This window comes from Astatotilapia calliptera, chromosome 7 (genome assembly GCF_964374335.1).
Source record: "Astatotilapia calliptera chromosome 7, fAstCal68.1, whole genome shotgun sequence".
NCBI lineage: Eukaryota > Metazoa > Chordata > Actinopteri > Cichliformes > Cichlidae > Astatotilapia > Astatotilapia calliptera.
The window spans coordinates 55,254,840-55,270,377 of NC_137428.1; the positions used below are offsets into that span (position 1 = coordinate 55,254,840).

Sequence of the window (15,538 nt, forward strand, 5' to 3'; positions counted from 1 at the left end):
TGTTATAACTAAATTGCCTGGAATAATCAGTTGGGTGACTGAGTGTTGGTTTCTGGCCAATTACATAAAAATGTATGTAAATGGCCAGAAAATGTGGATAATAAAGAGGAAATGCCAATAAAGCCATAATGAAAAATCTGTTAGTAACAGTAGTCGGCACATCAATACATTTTTATTGAGCTGTGATTTGTAGTTAGACCATTATTCAGCCTGTATAGCAGTGGCGTAATATAGAATAACAGATACTCAACTCAGAGAAAACGTGAAAAACAGCCACTCAGAAACCATCAAAGCTACCTAATATTCAACACATTACTCGCCCCTCAGGAAGGATCTGCATTAGCGTGCCATTCGGAGAATCAAAGAAGCTGCTTGAGAGGCTCCTGAATAGTGAAGGCCTCTGGCATCAACACTTTCAGCTAAATTAACTATGATGGTTTTGTTGTAAGGCTTAGCAACTGAGAGATCTGCTGATTAAGTCAGTTTAAAAGTTCATTTGAAGCTCAAAACTTTTCCTCTCTGGACCGAAGTGAAGCCAACCACTCCCAATGTGTGCCTGAACAACAAATGCTTTTTAATTCTCATTGATTAATCTTTAGGCTTTAGACTTTCCTTTTTGAGAAAGCTCATAGTTAGGGCTGGATTGGGTGACCCTGAATCCACCCTTAGTTATGCTGCAATAGGGTGCTGGAGGATTCCCATGATGCACTTAACATTTCTCCTTCTCTCAACCTTTTCACTCACCATGTTTTTATACACCACTCTACATTTAATTATTAGTTAATATTAATCTTTAGTTGTCTTCCACAGCATGTCTTTTGTCCTTTCTCCCTCAGCTCACCCCCAACCAGGCGTGGCAGATGGCCGCCCCTCCATGTGCCTGGTTCTGCTGGAGGTTTCTTCCTGTTAAAGGGGAGTTTTTCTTTCCCTCTGTCGCCAAAGTGCTTGCTCATAGGACGTCATCTGGGGTTTCTTTGTATTATTATAGGGTCTTTACCTTACCTAATATTAAGCAGCTTGAAGTGACTGTTGTTGTCATTGGGAACTATATAAATAAAATCAAACTGAATTGAAATAAATATTACAGTAACTGATCTTTCATATTATAAAAAATATGAAACAATGAAAATAAGGGCTCAAAATATTGACTTTACTGGCTTTAACTTTGGTTCAAACACTTTTTGTGCTGTTTGTGCTGTTTTGGCGCAAATGTGTGGAGCTTGCTCTAGACTGACTGAGTCAGCCACTCACTGGGCAACACGAGGGAGACAGCTTCAAATGTCATAAACCGCAAATTTATACACACAATTTAGATGTGGAAAAATATGCTTATCGACAGGAGGCAGTGCTTGGATTGTTTGTAAACATTTGGCTTTCCAAGACCTGCTGGCAGGCTCACCAGACTGCTGGTCGGTGTCTGTGCCTCCAGAGCGGGAACTGCTCCAGGATGGGCTGATGGTGGGACTGATAGTAGCATGGTGTCTGATGCCACTGGAGGAGCTGGAGACCTGACTCTCCAGCAGGGGGAGGTACACAGAGTTTTCCTGATGACATGATCCTGTGAAACAAAGAAAATATCAGAAATCAGTGAGTGGTAGCATCCCGAAGGCTTTTTCCAGCTCAAACAATAATATCACTTGTGTAAGTTGTCCACAGGAAAATTAAGCTTGCATGTCCACATCAGTTAATTTTGTTGATGATCAGAGAAGCCCAGCTCTCTACTTATCCTTCTCAAGTGACTACGCTCATCCATTATTAATGAGTCTGTGATATTCCTTTTTGTCTTCTGATACTTGACACTAATGGGGACCACTAAACACTCTGGCTTTCAAAGCTCAACTGTGGGACAGTTAAACTAACAGACAAGTCCAGATGTTTAATATCAAGGCTTTGTTAAGGGATCATTTTCACTCAAACCAGCTTTGGAAAACCAGATTTTAGCCAAACTAAAATAACTGGAAGACACTGATGGTTTGGCCTACACCGTTATGTAAAGTTACCTTTTCATCTGCTCGCATTTTAAATAATGTGGATTTTCACAAATATACACGAGCAGCATTATTAAATCCACTGGCTGGCAAAACAAACGACATCTGTCATGCATTTTCATCTGGCATTTAGCTGGAGCTTCCTTTTGACACAGAAAAATATTGTAACCTCATCCAACCGCTAAGCCAACATGATTTCTGCCAAAAGCAGCTCCAGAGACGACGTGTCCATGCCCCGACTCGCTAGAACTGATTCTTAGAGGGACTCTTCTCCTTTCTAGCACCTCATTTTTAATCTTAGTCTCTACTAGAGTTCAACAGTATAAATGAGGACATCACTTATATTGTCAAACACCTCTATTCTTCTTGTGAACCCACCCATCTGGAAACTAAGTGGGACTGTATTAGAAACCTTAACACCAAAACTTTGAAGCAGGACTCGGGAGAGATGCGTGAGGGGGGCCTCTCTCTTTGTACCCTTGACTCCTCTTACTTACTACTCTGGTAAATGGACTGGTTCTTATATAGCGCTTTTCTACTCTTCTGAGCACTCAAAGCATTCACCCATTAACACCAGCACATTTTTTCTAGGTGCCTTCTAAGTAACAGTCACACACACACTCCAATGGATGCATCGGAGAGCAATTTGGGGTTAATATCTTGCCCAAGGATATTTGGAATGCAGGAATTGAACCACCAACCTTCCGATCAGTAGATGACCTGCTCTACCGCCTGAGCTAAAGCCACCCCAGAGTAGCTATGCATGATACACAGTGCATTATGGGCCTTAGTTCATGAAATCTACAGGTATTTCTCCCTTGAAGCCAGTTTTATTCTTCTTCCTGCCAGCATTACATTTGAACAGCAGGTGGTGGAACTGTTCCTAACCTCAGCTGTGTAACCGAGATGACCACAGTAAGGATGCGTGCTCTGACTGATCTTATATGAAACAGAGCTGTTAGAGCACCACGAAGTCTGAACTTTTGACTCACTGGAATTATTTCATGTCCACACTGCACTGACCTCTATATTTGAAACTCTGACCATGTTTGATTTGAGCATCCTTAAAATGGGAAAAATGGGAGAGAACACAAAGAAAATTTGCAGATCTAATATTAACAGAAATTTGCTCTTTTTAAAAAGAAAGAAAGAAAAAAGAAGACTTGCATAGAGTTAGAGTACTTTCAAAAAAATATTTATCTTTATTTGTATTTTTTTATTTTATCTATTTTTAAAAAAAATATGTGGCTTTTAGAAGCAGTAAATAAAACATAGTTCACTATAGTGAAAGTATATACTGAATATCTGAATACAGTAGATAAGAAAAAGCACAATAAGTGACTTTTTAGTGTATGAAAATTGTTTTTTTTTAACTCAATTTAATTGATTAGAATTCTTTATGCTCAGTGTTTGCTCTTCTTTGTGTGAATGTGTTGAATTGAAATAATGAACACAAGGTGAAACGGCTTAAGGCCTCTTAAACATTACACTATATTTAACCAGTTTATTATTATTTATTCTATTTAAACAAGTTAAACTGAAATAATTGCTGTAATCAGTTAATGTGGAGGCTACGATTCATAGTCTTAAACAGGTCACACCAAGGTTAACCACATTTTAATTGTAAAAAATAACAATTCTTTGTGTGTGTGTGTGTGTGTGTGTGTGTGTGTGTGTGTGTGTGTGTGTGTGTGTGTGTGTGTGTGTGTGTGTGTGTGTGTGTAATGAAGGGAGATGTGTATATTTAGCCTCATTAAGACCAACAGGAAGCTCACAGTCCAAACAACATGACTCAGTAACATTAAGAGTTTTCATGTCAGAAATGACTCTTCACAGATTTAATGTCTCATTTTAATGAAGCCCACAAGAAAAGTAAACTTTGGTAAGCAGACATGTTGAGTACAGTTTGTGACTGAAATGCCAAATGTTAAACTTTCTGCCATTAACGAGATCATAACACTTTGAGGGGATGATCAAAGAAAGTGCAACATCCAGGTCATCAAAGCTCTGGAAAACTAGTAGGGAGAAACATATTGCCAAAATGTGCTTGCGTCCATTAAAGATGTGCGTGCTAAGTGCAGCAGTATGTTCTCCTGAAGGTTTCAAAAACTATAGAGACATTAGGTATCGATTGATGAGCAGGGAACTTCCTACTCAAACTTCCTGGAAGATTGATTATTTATTTAAACAAGTGCGTTTCAAAGCTGACTAAATCCCCGTCTCAAACAGACGCGAATCTGCGATGAGCTGTCGAGGAAAGAGTGACTCCATTAAAAGCTCACAGCTCTGTTCAAAAAAACAATTTGAATGTCTGGCTCATTTTGGATTTTTTTTTAAGTGTTTTGGTTTATTTCCGTTTTACACGGCAGCCAAACTTTCCTGAGGGCTGGACTCACAAGCATGACCGAACACAACAAATCCCAGAAACACATACTGGACTTTTAACTGCTTAATGTGCTCGCACTCAAGCCAGCTAAAACTTGTCAACGTCAGCAGCTGATAATGTAATTTTTCGTGATAAGTGTAGTCAGGTGCACATCTTCCCCTGCTGTTAATTCAATAAAAAGGGCCTAAGTGTTTATCATTTTAACACATGTAAGCTAAAGGGAGGTGCATGTCCGCGTATGGGAAATTTACTGTGTGGTATTTGCATTACACGATGACCACTCCAAGCTGTTATGAGCCTGGACAGCTTACATTAGTCTGTGTGAATCACTTTAGGCCACATAAATGGCTGTAACATGCGTGCTTCTTTCTCTAATCCAAAGTGACTGAACAATATACTGGCCTTCTTCAGATTTATTAAAAAATGCATTATGAAGCAGCAGGTCTGTATGCATGGCCTGTCAACACTATAACAAAAAGAACAAAAAGAATCAAGTGTAACAAGAGGGCACAGGGGAAACCTCCTGTTGCCTTTATTATCCTTACTTTAAAAAAAAAAAGAGAAGAAGAGGATTTCAGAAAACACCTGCCTATGCTGGGTCATCAGTTTGTTCCTGATTTTTGTGTTTTTCTTTATATAAATTGATTGATATATGTTACAAAAGTCAGCAAGGAATCGGGTGTCCAGTGCTGGAAAGTTGAAAAAATACAAATTGTCAGCAAAAAAGGAAAAAAAATGTTGCATATTCACCTGAACACTCATGTCACTTTAAGCTACGGCCTCGTTTTTCATACAGAAGTTTCAGGTTAAAGTCATCCAGCTTCACTCTGTCATTCTGCAGTATTGTTTTCGTTACAGTTCATTGTTTTCAGCAAGAGATAACATTTTGCAGCGACTCTCGGAGCGTGAACTAACTGGGATTTTAAAACCTGACATTTACAAAATAAGCATCGTGGGCACAGTTACTTGGTCACGTCCCGGGTCGCTCGCTATCAGAAACTGTTTCTGTGACATCTCTGCTTCATGTGAGGCAGTCACAGGGAGAAGTGACCCAAATGGACCAGAATACACTCACAGCTTTGAACTCCTGATGACTTGCGACCACTTCATGACACTTCCTGCCGCGCCACCACGTCACGATTTGGCCCCCGCGCCCTCCCCCTCAAGAGCGCCTGTCCCCTGGTCATACATCGCCCACTCAGCACAGATGGGATAACCACAGCATTTACCATTTCCCCGATTGCCTGTGGCAAAGGTGATTTAGAGCAGCTAATAAAAGCCACTCCACTCGTGCGTTAGTTAGCCGCCTCATTGAACTGAATGACACAAGACATGTTTGTTGGATTTCGCTAGGAAAAAAAGAAAATAAGTTTCTTTACTTTTATCAGTCTGTGGCTTACCACTTAGGTTTTCAGTACAAGATTACAATGAGCTTTCCTGAGTGCTGTGCAGACACTGATAAGTTAGCATGCTCCAAGAAGGCGCATCAGTTCTAGTCAAGCACAAGCTGGGCCACTTTCTCTCTTCCTAACTTATAGAAAATGACATGAAGAACACCCACCTCTCCAAGGAAAATTATTATTGACCATGATGAAACTTCACTTCCAAGTGCTATTCATTTAACATCATGCTTCATTAATAAATTAACCCACCAGTATCAGTGTTCATCAGGAGCATTACCAGCATGTTTCATACATATGAAAGATTCATGCTCTCATCAGATGCTCATGTTGCAAGCACTGTGAAAAGCATGCACTGCTACAGCATGCAATGTTATTGAATGACTGCATAATATTAGCGTTTGTTTATTCCACACAAAAAAGAGCGGGAAAACAGCTGAATATTGAACAGCATATACACGAGAGTATAGCCAGCAAATAGGTTTGTTACCAAAGGCAAAGCCATTAAATAAGCAAGCTGGGTGAAATAAGATAACGTTGTATAACAGATCATATCAAGTCTATCAAGTCAGCTAATATTAAGCCCTTTAGTTTTACAGCTAGCTGCTCAGAAGTGAGCTGAACCTACCTGAGGAGGTGCCTAGAGCTTGTGACGCCTTAACTTCCATTGCATTTGCTTCCACCTTCAGTATAATTCCCCCATCAATAAGTTTCTGAATGATAACTTGCACAAACTGCAAGCGCTGTGCAGCCTCATGGACCTGTCAGTCCCACAGTGCAGCACTTAAAGCTGTGAAATAGCCCAGACGCTGCAGCAGGGATGAATGGGTGGAGTTTGAGGTTTGGTCCGACAAAGAGGGGTACAACATTAAACTCTCAGACTATTGACTGTAGCATATTGAGTGCTTTATGGAACATTACTCATTTCACACACAAAGGTTTCTCGGGAGATTGTGTAAGTTAGAGTGTAAGTGTATTAAGAGAACATACTGTGAATCTATCCACCCCTTTAAGGGTCTTTTTTTTTTTTAAATAAAAACTTTTTAGCGTTTTGTTGTGTTAATTCATTTTTGCTTCAAAACAAGATTTATAGGGAATAATGAACCCTAAACATTTGTTTACATTTTTGTTGATCTGATCATTTCAACATTTACTGTGCAGGTTATAGGGGGTGAATTCTGCTTGCAAGGTAGTTATGTGTACACCACGAGAGTCCTTGTGGGAATGAGAATAAAAGGACATAATATCCTGGTATTATAATATCTTATTACAGGGGAGTATATCCAGCAAAAACACTTGTTACCAGAGAGAATTACAATCTGTGATAAAAATTCTCAAAAGAGCAAAGATGATGTTAAATGCATAACTACCATTGGGAAACAAGAGCTTGTAATACCTTTTTTGAGTGTAAGTCAGTAAACCTTTATCAGATTTCACTGGACTCCATGCAGATGCCCAGATGACAATTGGATTTCACAAGTTAGATAACTAATTTACATACTTTCCCCAGGGATTAATAAAGTATTCTGATTCTCATTCTGACTGACAATAACTACCAAAATAAGTGACCGAAGACATTTTAAAATTTCTGCTAAGTAACGAGGCTTGTTTGTAGATCTGAAAGAACTTTTGTCGTATATTTTGTTATTATTTTGATTATGCGCATCCACATTTACATCAGGCTGAAGTGGAAGATCAGCACAGATGCCATACACAAAAAGGGGATGAGCAAGATCTAATTTCCTGAGATTCTTCAAAGTGTGCAGCAAAATCATGGATATTTTCTGTCACTCAGCTGTGGTGAACACAGTGTACTTTGCAGTGGTCTGCTGGGGAGCTGGTGACACCAGCATACTACATAAACCGATTAGGAAGGTTGGGTCTATGACTGGCTGCAAACTGGACACTTTTGTCGTGGTGGAGAATAGGTCTGTTATCCATCAGGGAAAATCCCAACTGCCCTCGGCACCCCTTACTGGACAAGCAGCAGAGCACTTTCTGTAACATATTCAACTCCACTCCCACCTGCTATCACTTGAATAAAACAGTTTATATATCTAGCAGAAATATACCTGCTAGTTAATATTAGTTATTAGGTTTATTATTATTATTATCATTATCATTACTATTGTCGTTGTAACAAAAGAATATAAAGTATTTCTCATTCGATTCGTTCCACTCTTCGCCACAAGGTGGTGCTGCTGACCTATCTACAAGCGAAGTATCCGCCCCTTGTCAGCTAGTTATGTTCAAAGTCCCGCTACACCTAATTGTTATTCAGAGAGTAAAAACTAAATAAGACTACAACTACTTACTGTACTGTCAACTGTTAAAAACAGTAGTAATTTTTTGTGTTTTTCATGGTGGTATTGCAGTATGGTTACTCTTGTTTTTATTGGAGGCGAACAGTAAAAGAGTGTTTACTAACCTATCGCTAGTGAACATACTTTGGCTGACTCGTCAGCCAGTTGATCTCGGACCAAAACAAACTCAAAGGAGGAAAAAAAGCATTTGACTGAGGCGTCTGACTTCCACACTGCTGTTTTCCAAATGTCGCGGCGATTAAACAAGAGGTGCGAGGAGGAGTAATTTATCATGCGGCTTGGAGACGCAGCTGGGCTTGTAGTGGTAGCCGCTAGCTAGAATGCTAATGTTCCGTAGCTAACGGTAACGTTATGCCAGATGACCCAACAGCAGTAGTAGTAGTTGGGAATAGAAGCTGCTGCTGCTCCTATTTTATTTGCCTGAACTCTCACCCAGCATTATAAACGGGCCTGCCATCTAGTTAGTTTTGTAGTTAGGCACCACGAAAACAGAGAAAACTAATTTTCAGCGTTGCCTTTTACTGCCTAAATTAAAAACTGAAGTATGGGGATGTGCTTACCGTGCCTTGGTGGAGCAGCGGACGACGTTGTGGTCACTCCAGATCCTGTAAGTTAAGTTACTATGATTGTTATTACACAGCTTTAACAATAATTCGGTCAGCTGTATAGTAGTAATGAGTACGAATTGATATAGGAATTAGCTGAGCCCACGTGAATTTGATTAATCACCATTAGGACACCAATGGGCCCTGGTAGGTAACGCAGAGGAGGCGTTGACTGTATGTGAACAGCGGCATGTTAATAAGTATGCTTCAGGCCCAACATGCTTAGCTCAGAGAGGACAGCTTTAGCTCACAAGTTTCCCATGTTTCCAACAGGAGACCCGGAGACAACAGTTAGCTGAAGCCGCCGAAAAGAGACAAAAAGAGGTAAGTTACGACGAGTCGCGTCTTATTGTCCATTTTTCAAGTACTAAAACATTGTTACACGTGTGTAGTACATTTACCAGGTTACTGGGTGCAGCTCGCTATAGCAGAGGTGTGTTATTCAGTACAAGTACAAACATGAACTCTGCCATCACTCATTGAAATCAGCAGTGAAGTTGAATTGTGTTGTTTTTTGTTTTAGCTTTTTTATAACATCACTAGAAGTGCATTTTTGGTAGTAGAATTAAAATATGAATAAAAGTCACCATTCTTAAAGTGAGCTCTGTAAAAAAAACAAACAAACAAAAGTTTCACCAAAAACTGAACTTCACAAAATGTATTATTTACCGGTATTTATGTATTGGACTGTGTCTTTGGCGCCACATACATACCCAGTAATCTGGTAACTGAGTGCAGTATTAAAGGTGGAGTTAGTTTACAGTGTGGTGAGTATTTTTTATCGCACAGAAAACCCACTTGAAAAAGAGACGCACTAGAGTTCTCTCAAGGTAAGTAGACCTGGACCAGGGTGAAAAACTCTACCTGGCCAGGTGAGTCTTCTGGATTGGCTTAACTACCACAACCTTGTGCTCCCAGTCACCGTTTTCATCCTTAAATCTTCCAACACCATGACAGTTCACACTCTGATGCAGGTCAAAGCACTGGTCTCTAACAACCCACAGTCGTCTCAGTTGAGCAGCACAGCACTGCTGAAAGTAGCTGCTTCAACCTCCAGCTGAACTGCCTTATTTGGCAGTTGAATGCCCCCTCGCTGGTTGTGGTTGAACAAGCCTTGTGTGCACCTGAAAGGTTGTGGTAAAATAATTTATTAAAACCCACATGCATGCTTTTGAGACTGTTTGTATATGCTGAAAATATAGACAAAACAAAACACTTATTATCAAGCTGTTGCATCTTGGCACTTGATTATACCCCACACTTTTTTCCAGACGGCGTACAGGGGTGTTAAAAATCCAGAAGCAGTCGAAAGGAAAAGGAAAAAACAGGAAGAAGCTGAGAAACAAGCGATGAGCACCTCTGTGTCAGGTGGTGGTGGCGGGCTGAAGGTCAGTTGTGTGTTTATCCTCAAACTTAGCGGGTTAAAAACAGAAGTATCTGTTGTAGATAGTGGCAGTGGTGGGCCATAAACTCATGACTCAGAGGGAATCAAAGTGATCAAAAAACGCTTTGGTTATACTGAGAGACACAGGATTGCACATGCTCGATACCTCTCCTTGACCCATCTCCTCAGTAAAGATATTTCAACAAAATGAGACATCCTGCCTTCAGAACCTCATTTAAAAGTTTGTCTTGAGTGCATCATAAATCTTATAGATGAGCTATACCTGTATTTTATCATCTTAGGTGTAAAACTCCTTATGGCATGTCTTATTTTTAGGGCTACATTAAATTGAATTCATTAACTCATTAAAAAAGTTTTTTTTGCATCTTTAATAATTGAAACATCATATGATTAAAAAAAGAACAAGTTGCCCTTTTTAATCAACACTGAGATATGAAAACACAAGGCTAGAAAAGCTACGAACACAAAGTGGCACAACCAAGCCAACATAACAACAGGACCAACACACTATCAAACACAGTTCTGAATTATGTATTGGCATATATTTTTGTTCTTTAGACTGTGTGCTTATGCACTTTATCTTCAAGTAACATCATAAAAAATATTCACACTTCAATAAGGGGTAAAAAGGAATGGGGACACTAGGCTGCAGAATGTTTTTATTTATTTTTATTGTTTTAACGTAAATTCATGCACAAAATGTCTGAAACACAGCAGGGAGTTATTTGGAATTTGAAATATGAACTTTGGGTTGACATGGAGTTTATGTCAATCCAAACCACAGCAGTGAAGAAGATAACAGGGGTGTTTATGTTCCGGCCTGTCTGCAGAAACATTCAGCACCAGCATAGTTTCCATTGTTTTACTTCAAGTAATAAAGCAGAAACGCAAAACCTGAACACAGCTGCACAGCATGTAGTTACTAGGGGTGCAACGATACACAAAATTCACGGTTCGGTTCGATACTTTGGTGTCACGGTTCGATATTTTTTCGATACAAAAAAAAATGTTCATGCCTTTTTAATTTGTCATTTATTAAAATTATAAATATATATTTTAACTCAAAAGTACAGTTTTTAAATTTAATGTTGCTGAAACAACAAAGTAATAAAAAAAAATATATATCTGATTGAGGAATCACTCATCTTTGGAAAAGAGAGTTTATTACAGAGAAATGGCTCTTTCCAAAATAAAAGCTATACTATCCGCTTCTTCTGGGCTATATTCTCAGCAGCATATTAAACATATCAGGTCCCCATAAGAAGAATCATGTGCTAACGGCTGTCTAAATGACTCGGGTATGACTCGGGTTTGTAGCATGCGTGCTTGTTGTTTTTGTCTGCTTCCACTTGTCTTTGCACTAGGATGCTGTCGGAGTAAATGTGCAGTCATATTCGTTGTGTTCCCACTAGCGCTGTCAGCGTTAATCTCGTTGAAATGACGTTAAAGCCACAACACGGCAAATCTCTGTTAACGAGCTACCGTGGATCGCCCCGTGCATGAGGCTGGACGGCGTCAACACGTTAACGAGCTAACTGCGCTAACACACTAGTTCCCACCAATGTAATTGAGCATTGCATGGTACATCCAACATACTGTTTTACTTTAGTCCATGACGCGCTTACCTTCAGGGTCATACGTCACATGAAAACCAAAATAGTTCCAAACGCCAGATCTGAATGAGGGTGGGGGGGGGTTCAATTTGCCATGTTGCAAGGAGAGTTTAACTTCTGTCTCGCTAGCTTGCCCTGCGCTCAGTGAATCTGCATTCGACTACTCCGCCTAGGCTGCACTGTCGAGCGCAGATCCACTGAGCGCTCAACACAGACAGCATTGTCAGAAGGAAAGTTGATAAAATAAATTCAAAATTTTGTATTGTTCGATACATATGCGTACCGAACCGAAAGCACTGTATCGAACGGTTCAATATCGATACGAGTATCGTTGCACCCCTAGTAGTTACCCATAAGATGGGTTAGAAATCATTAAACACCACTTCGAGCATGTCTGTGTTTGTGTTCTTTTTTCTGGCCTGAACTTTACCAGTCAGCTTTTTAAAAAAAATTAAACTAGAAAAATCTTTGACATTTGCAAAAGAACTTTTATAATAGTTTTGAAGCTAATTAAAATGTGACTGTATTTTGAAGTGATTGGTTATTCTAGAGGATAATTTCATATCAATGATTGCTATTTATCATTGTGAATGATAAACATTGTTGTAATTTGTTGTGTTGTGTTTTTCTTTTTTCCTGTAGTGGCAGGTGGGCTGAAAATCCTGATGGTAAAGTCTGAACTCGGATGTCTAAATATATAACGTATTGCTGCAAGATGACTTGAAAGATGTTCGAACTGCTGTCCGTTTTTACTTTTTCTTTCGTTTTCTTTTTTTTCTTTTCTTTGCTTGTTATGTATCTGTGTCATGTTATGAGTCTACAGTTGTCAGGTGCAAAACAGTTAAGTTATTCCACACAAAACACAGCAGAATTTGCCAAGTTATACAAACCAGTTTGTACCTTTGGTCGAGTCAGGGGTGACACAGTAATGTGCAAGCAAACACAATTATGTGAGATTTGTGTGAAGATTGATTAGATACAGTGTTGCAGTACAGTGACTCCCATTAGGTAACATGGAAGAACATCGCTATAATATGCAGTTGTACATTAATACAGAGCTTCCCTCAGTGTGTTTGGTTTTCCTAGTCAGAGTATTCCACGTATATCCATTAACAGTTGGATATACCTTTTTAGCATGAACTCACTTTGTGATGGGCTCTGTTATTTGGCAACTCAAAGACTAGTGCAAACAGTGCAAACTTGACTATCTTTACCCAACTCATAATGGGCTCCTTGCTCATCACCGAGGCGAGTCAGTGACACAGACCACATTGGGGTCATTATTTTGTGTGTTTGTATTGGGGGGAAAAATGGGTGTTTTGTGCTGAGAATGTAGGTGAACTCTATGTGGCGCATCTAATGCGGCGATTCCTTGGTAAGCACAAACTTTATACTTGACAAAAACTGCAGCAGCTAATAAATACTGCTGAATAATGTAGAGCACAGGTGTCGAACTCCAGGCATCAAGGGCCGGTGTCCTGCAGGTTTTAGATGTGTCCTTGATCCAACACAGCTGATTTAAATGGCTAAATGACCTCCTCAACATGTCTTGAAGTTCTCCAGAGGCCTGGTAATGAACTAATCATTTGATTCAGGTGTGTTGACCCAGGGTGAGATCCAAAACCTGCAGGACACCAGCCCTCGAGGCCTGGAGTTCGACACCCCTGATGTAGAGCAACTGTAGAGCACTCTCCAGCCAATAAGAATGCCCTAGTTCTTCGCACTAGTCTTTGCCCTACTTTAATAGAGCCCTTTTTTAAATTACTTTGTTTATCACGCACAGTTTTTGAGTTTGTTGCATTGAATTGTAGTGTATGCAAACACGGATGGAATGGCTGCTTAATCTAAATGAGAAATGTTTGTGAATTGCCATACTACAACTGAAGCTTTTGTTACACACTTATTTGCACACCATCAGCCAATATGCTCACTTTCGTTCGAAGGTTCAAGTCCACTACAATGGAAACGAGACTGAAGGAATATGAAGGAGAAAACGGATGTTTTAAGATATTTTCTTTGACTTACTTGGCTGAGTGCGTTTCTTACAGCCTTCCTTAAATGCTTCTGGTGCTCTTGTCATTTTGTAGAAGAAATCTAGCCAATGTTATTTGCTACAATAAATCACATTTCTGCTACCCTTGTGTCAATTTCATGCGTAGAATCACAGTTTTAGAGGTAATACTTAGTGGTAGAGTTTCACTGTTAATATAGTTGACAAAAATATAAGCAAATATTAATATTTACAGTTTGTGATGTGTCTAGAGTCGTTCAGGTGTAGCCAGAGATGTGCAAAGTCTTGAGCCACCCCCAATTTCTTTATATTTAAGGATTTTGTTTAATGTTGTCTGTGCCTCTTTTTTTTAAATGTATCTTTGCTTGTGTTGCTAAATAGACTGATAGTATCTTCTACTTTGTCACAGGAATGTTGTTTGTGGCTCCAAATGACTTGATATCATTCATGAGGGATGCATTTGACATTGTTTCACATATTATTGGCCAACAAATCATTTACAGCTGTTTAAATACGGATAATCACTTTTTGGCAAATACCGGAAATCACTTTTGGTCAGATGATTACTTTTTGACACACCACGGGTGTCTAATATCCTTTTGATAAATAGTCTGCAGACAGCAGGATTAAAACTGGTTATACAAATAAAGAAATAACCTGTTTTCTAAGTGTAATTACGACTGTCTTCTACTTTGTAATCAATCCGGGTCCGTTTGGACGCTTAAAAATATATAACTTGTGTTATAGATGTTGCAGTTTATCCTGCACTCCTGGTCTGATCGCTCTTGAAAAAGACTTTTTAAATGATTTTTTTTATTTAAACAGATTATCACGTTTTGCCACAACACCGGCTCACATGGCTTCGAATATCACATACGTCATCTACCCGAACCGTACGCGCTTCACAATCTCGCTGCCTTAAGGCGTAACTAATGACGTAGACTGACGCAGAAGTATTGTTCCGGTGTGTTCGTTAGCTCATCCACACACATGGATACGCTAACTGTCAGCGTCCCTTCGATAGCTCAGTTGGTAGAGCGGAGGACTGTAGACGTCACAGCTGAAATCCTTAGGTCGCTGGTTCAAATCCGGCTCGAAGGAGACATATTTTCACAATTTTCTTTTCGTCTAACTACAGTAAAATATCCTGAACGTTACAGGTCAGTGTCGTATTGAAACATTAGCTCTGTCTCCCAGAGTATACTGAAATAAGTATGTTCAGACATAAGCAAAGTCACAAACCAACATCATCGTTGCTGTGTTTTTATTATGAATATTATCCTGGACTCTTCTTCAGCTTCTGTGCAGACCTCATTATAACATATGTGCAAACAGCAACATGTTTCTGTATCTCTCCAGACTTAACAGTAACATTTCTTTTTTTTTAAAAAAAAGGCATGCCCTTCAGCAACCTCTTATTAACGCCAGATTTTAATGCAGTATTAACCGGAGATGAATTACTGAGGGGACTGAAAATCACACAGTGTTCTTGGCTGACACACAAACTGCCTGTAACATCAGTTCTAGTTCCTACCGGACACGATGTCCACAAAATAAAAGAAACAGTATTAATGAACAAAACCAAAACCTCGTCTCATTAGAACAGCATGAACTCTGTTTTTACCTGATGGACTCTATTTCCACTTATTTTTGCACATTTCACCGAATCTGTGCACATGACGGGCGGCTCGGGTCTTTTGGACGTAACTGTAGGATGATCAGATAAAGACGTACGTACATTTTGTTTTTATACATATGGAACCCCCCCCCCCCCCAAAAAGCAGCCTACTCTTAAAGTGATAAGCA

The 15,538-nt window shown here is 39.5% G+C and overlaps 2 protein-coding genes, 1 long non-coding RNA gene and 1 other non-coding gene across 4 annotated transcripts in view; 3 read left to right on the forward strand and 1 right to left on the reverse strand.

The window, feature by feature from the left end:
- The window catches only part of ano3 (anoctamin 3), a 50,465-nt gene extending 48,913 nt beyond the window's left edge, over positions 1-1,552 (reverse strand). Inside the window, exon 1 of the mRNA XM_026175590.2 lies at positions 1,400-1,552. The gene's annotated coding sequence lies outside the window, so the exon portion shown is untranslated. The remainder of the gene's footprint in view (positions 1-1,399) is intronic.
- A 6,506-nt stretch (positions 1,553-8,058) lies between these two features.
- svip (small VCP interacting protein) lies at positions 8,059-13,856 on the forward strand. The gene is made up of 5 exons (XM_080303900.1): positions 8,059-8,347; positions 8,642-8,705; positions 8,977-9,027; positions 9,975-10,091; positions 12,364-13,856. Exons 1-5 carry the CDS (start codon positions 8,325-8,327, stop codon positions 12,376-12,378), a joined length of 270 nt encoding a protein of 89 aa, XP_080160026.1. The 5' UTR covers positions 8,059-8,324; the 3' UTR covers positions 12,379-13,856.
- Positions 13,857-14,708: 852 nt separating this feature from the next.
- Positions 14,709-15,472, forward strand: LOC145429800 (uncharacterized). Its single transcript, XR_013910134.1, has 2 exons — positions 14,709-15,079; positions 15,128-15,472. It is a non-coding gene; the product is annotated as an uncharacterized LOC145429800 (long non-coding RNA).
- trnay-gua (transfer RNA tyrosine (anticodon GUA)) lies at positions 14,747-14,833 on the forward strand. Its single transcript is given in 2 exon segments — positions 14,747-14,783; positions 14,798-14,833. It is a non-coding gene; the product is annotated as a tRNA-Tyr (tRNA).
- Positions 15,473-15,538: the final 66 nt, after the last annotated feature.

Excerpts from the sequence above, each read along its gene's own strand:
- svip (XM_080303900.1), top strand. The coding sequence starts at position 8,325 with ATGTCGCGGCGATTAAACAAGAG. Across the intron at positions 8,348-8,641 it reads TCGCGGCGATTAAACAAGAG|TATGGGGATGTGCTTACCGT; the intron begins GTGCGAGGAGGA and ends TAAAAACTGAAG. Across the intron at positions 8,706-8,976 it reads TTGTGGTCACTCCAGATCCT|GAGACCCGGAGACAACAGTT; the intron begins GTAAGTTAAGTT and ends TGTTTCCAACAG.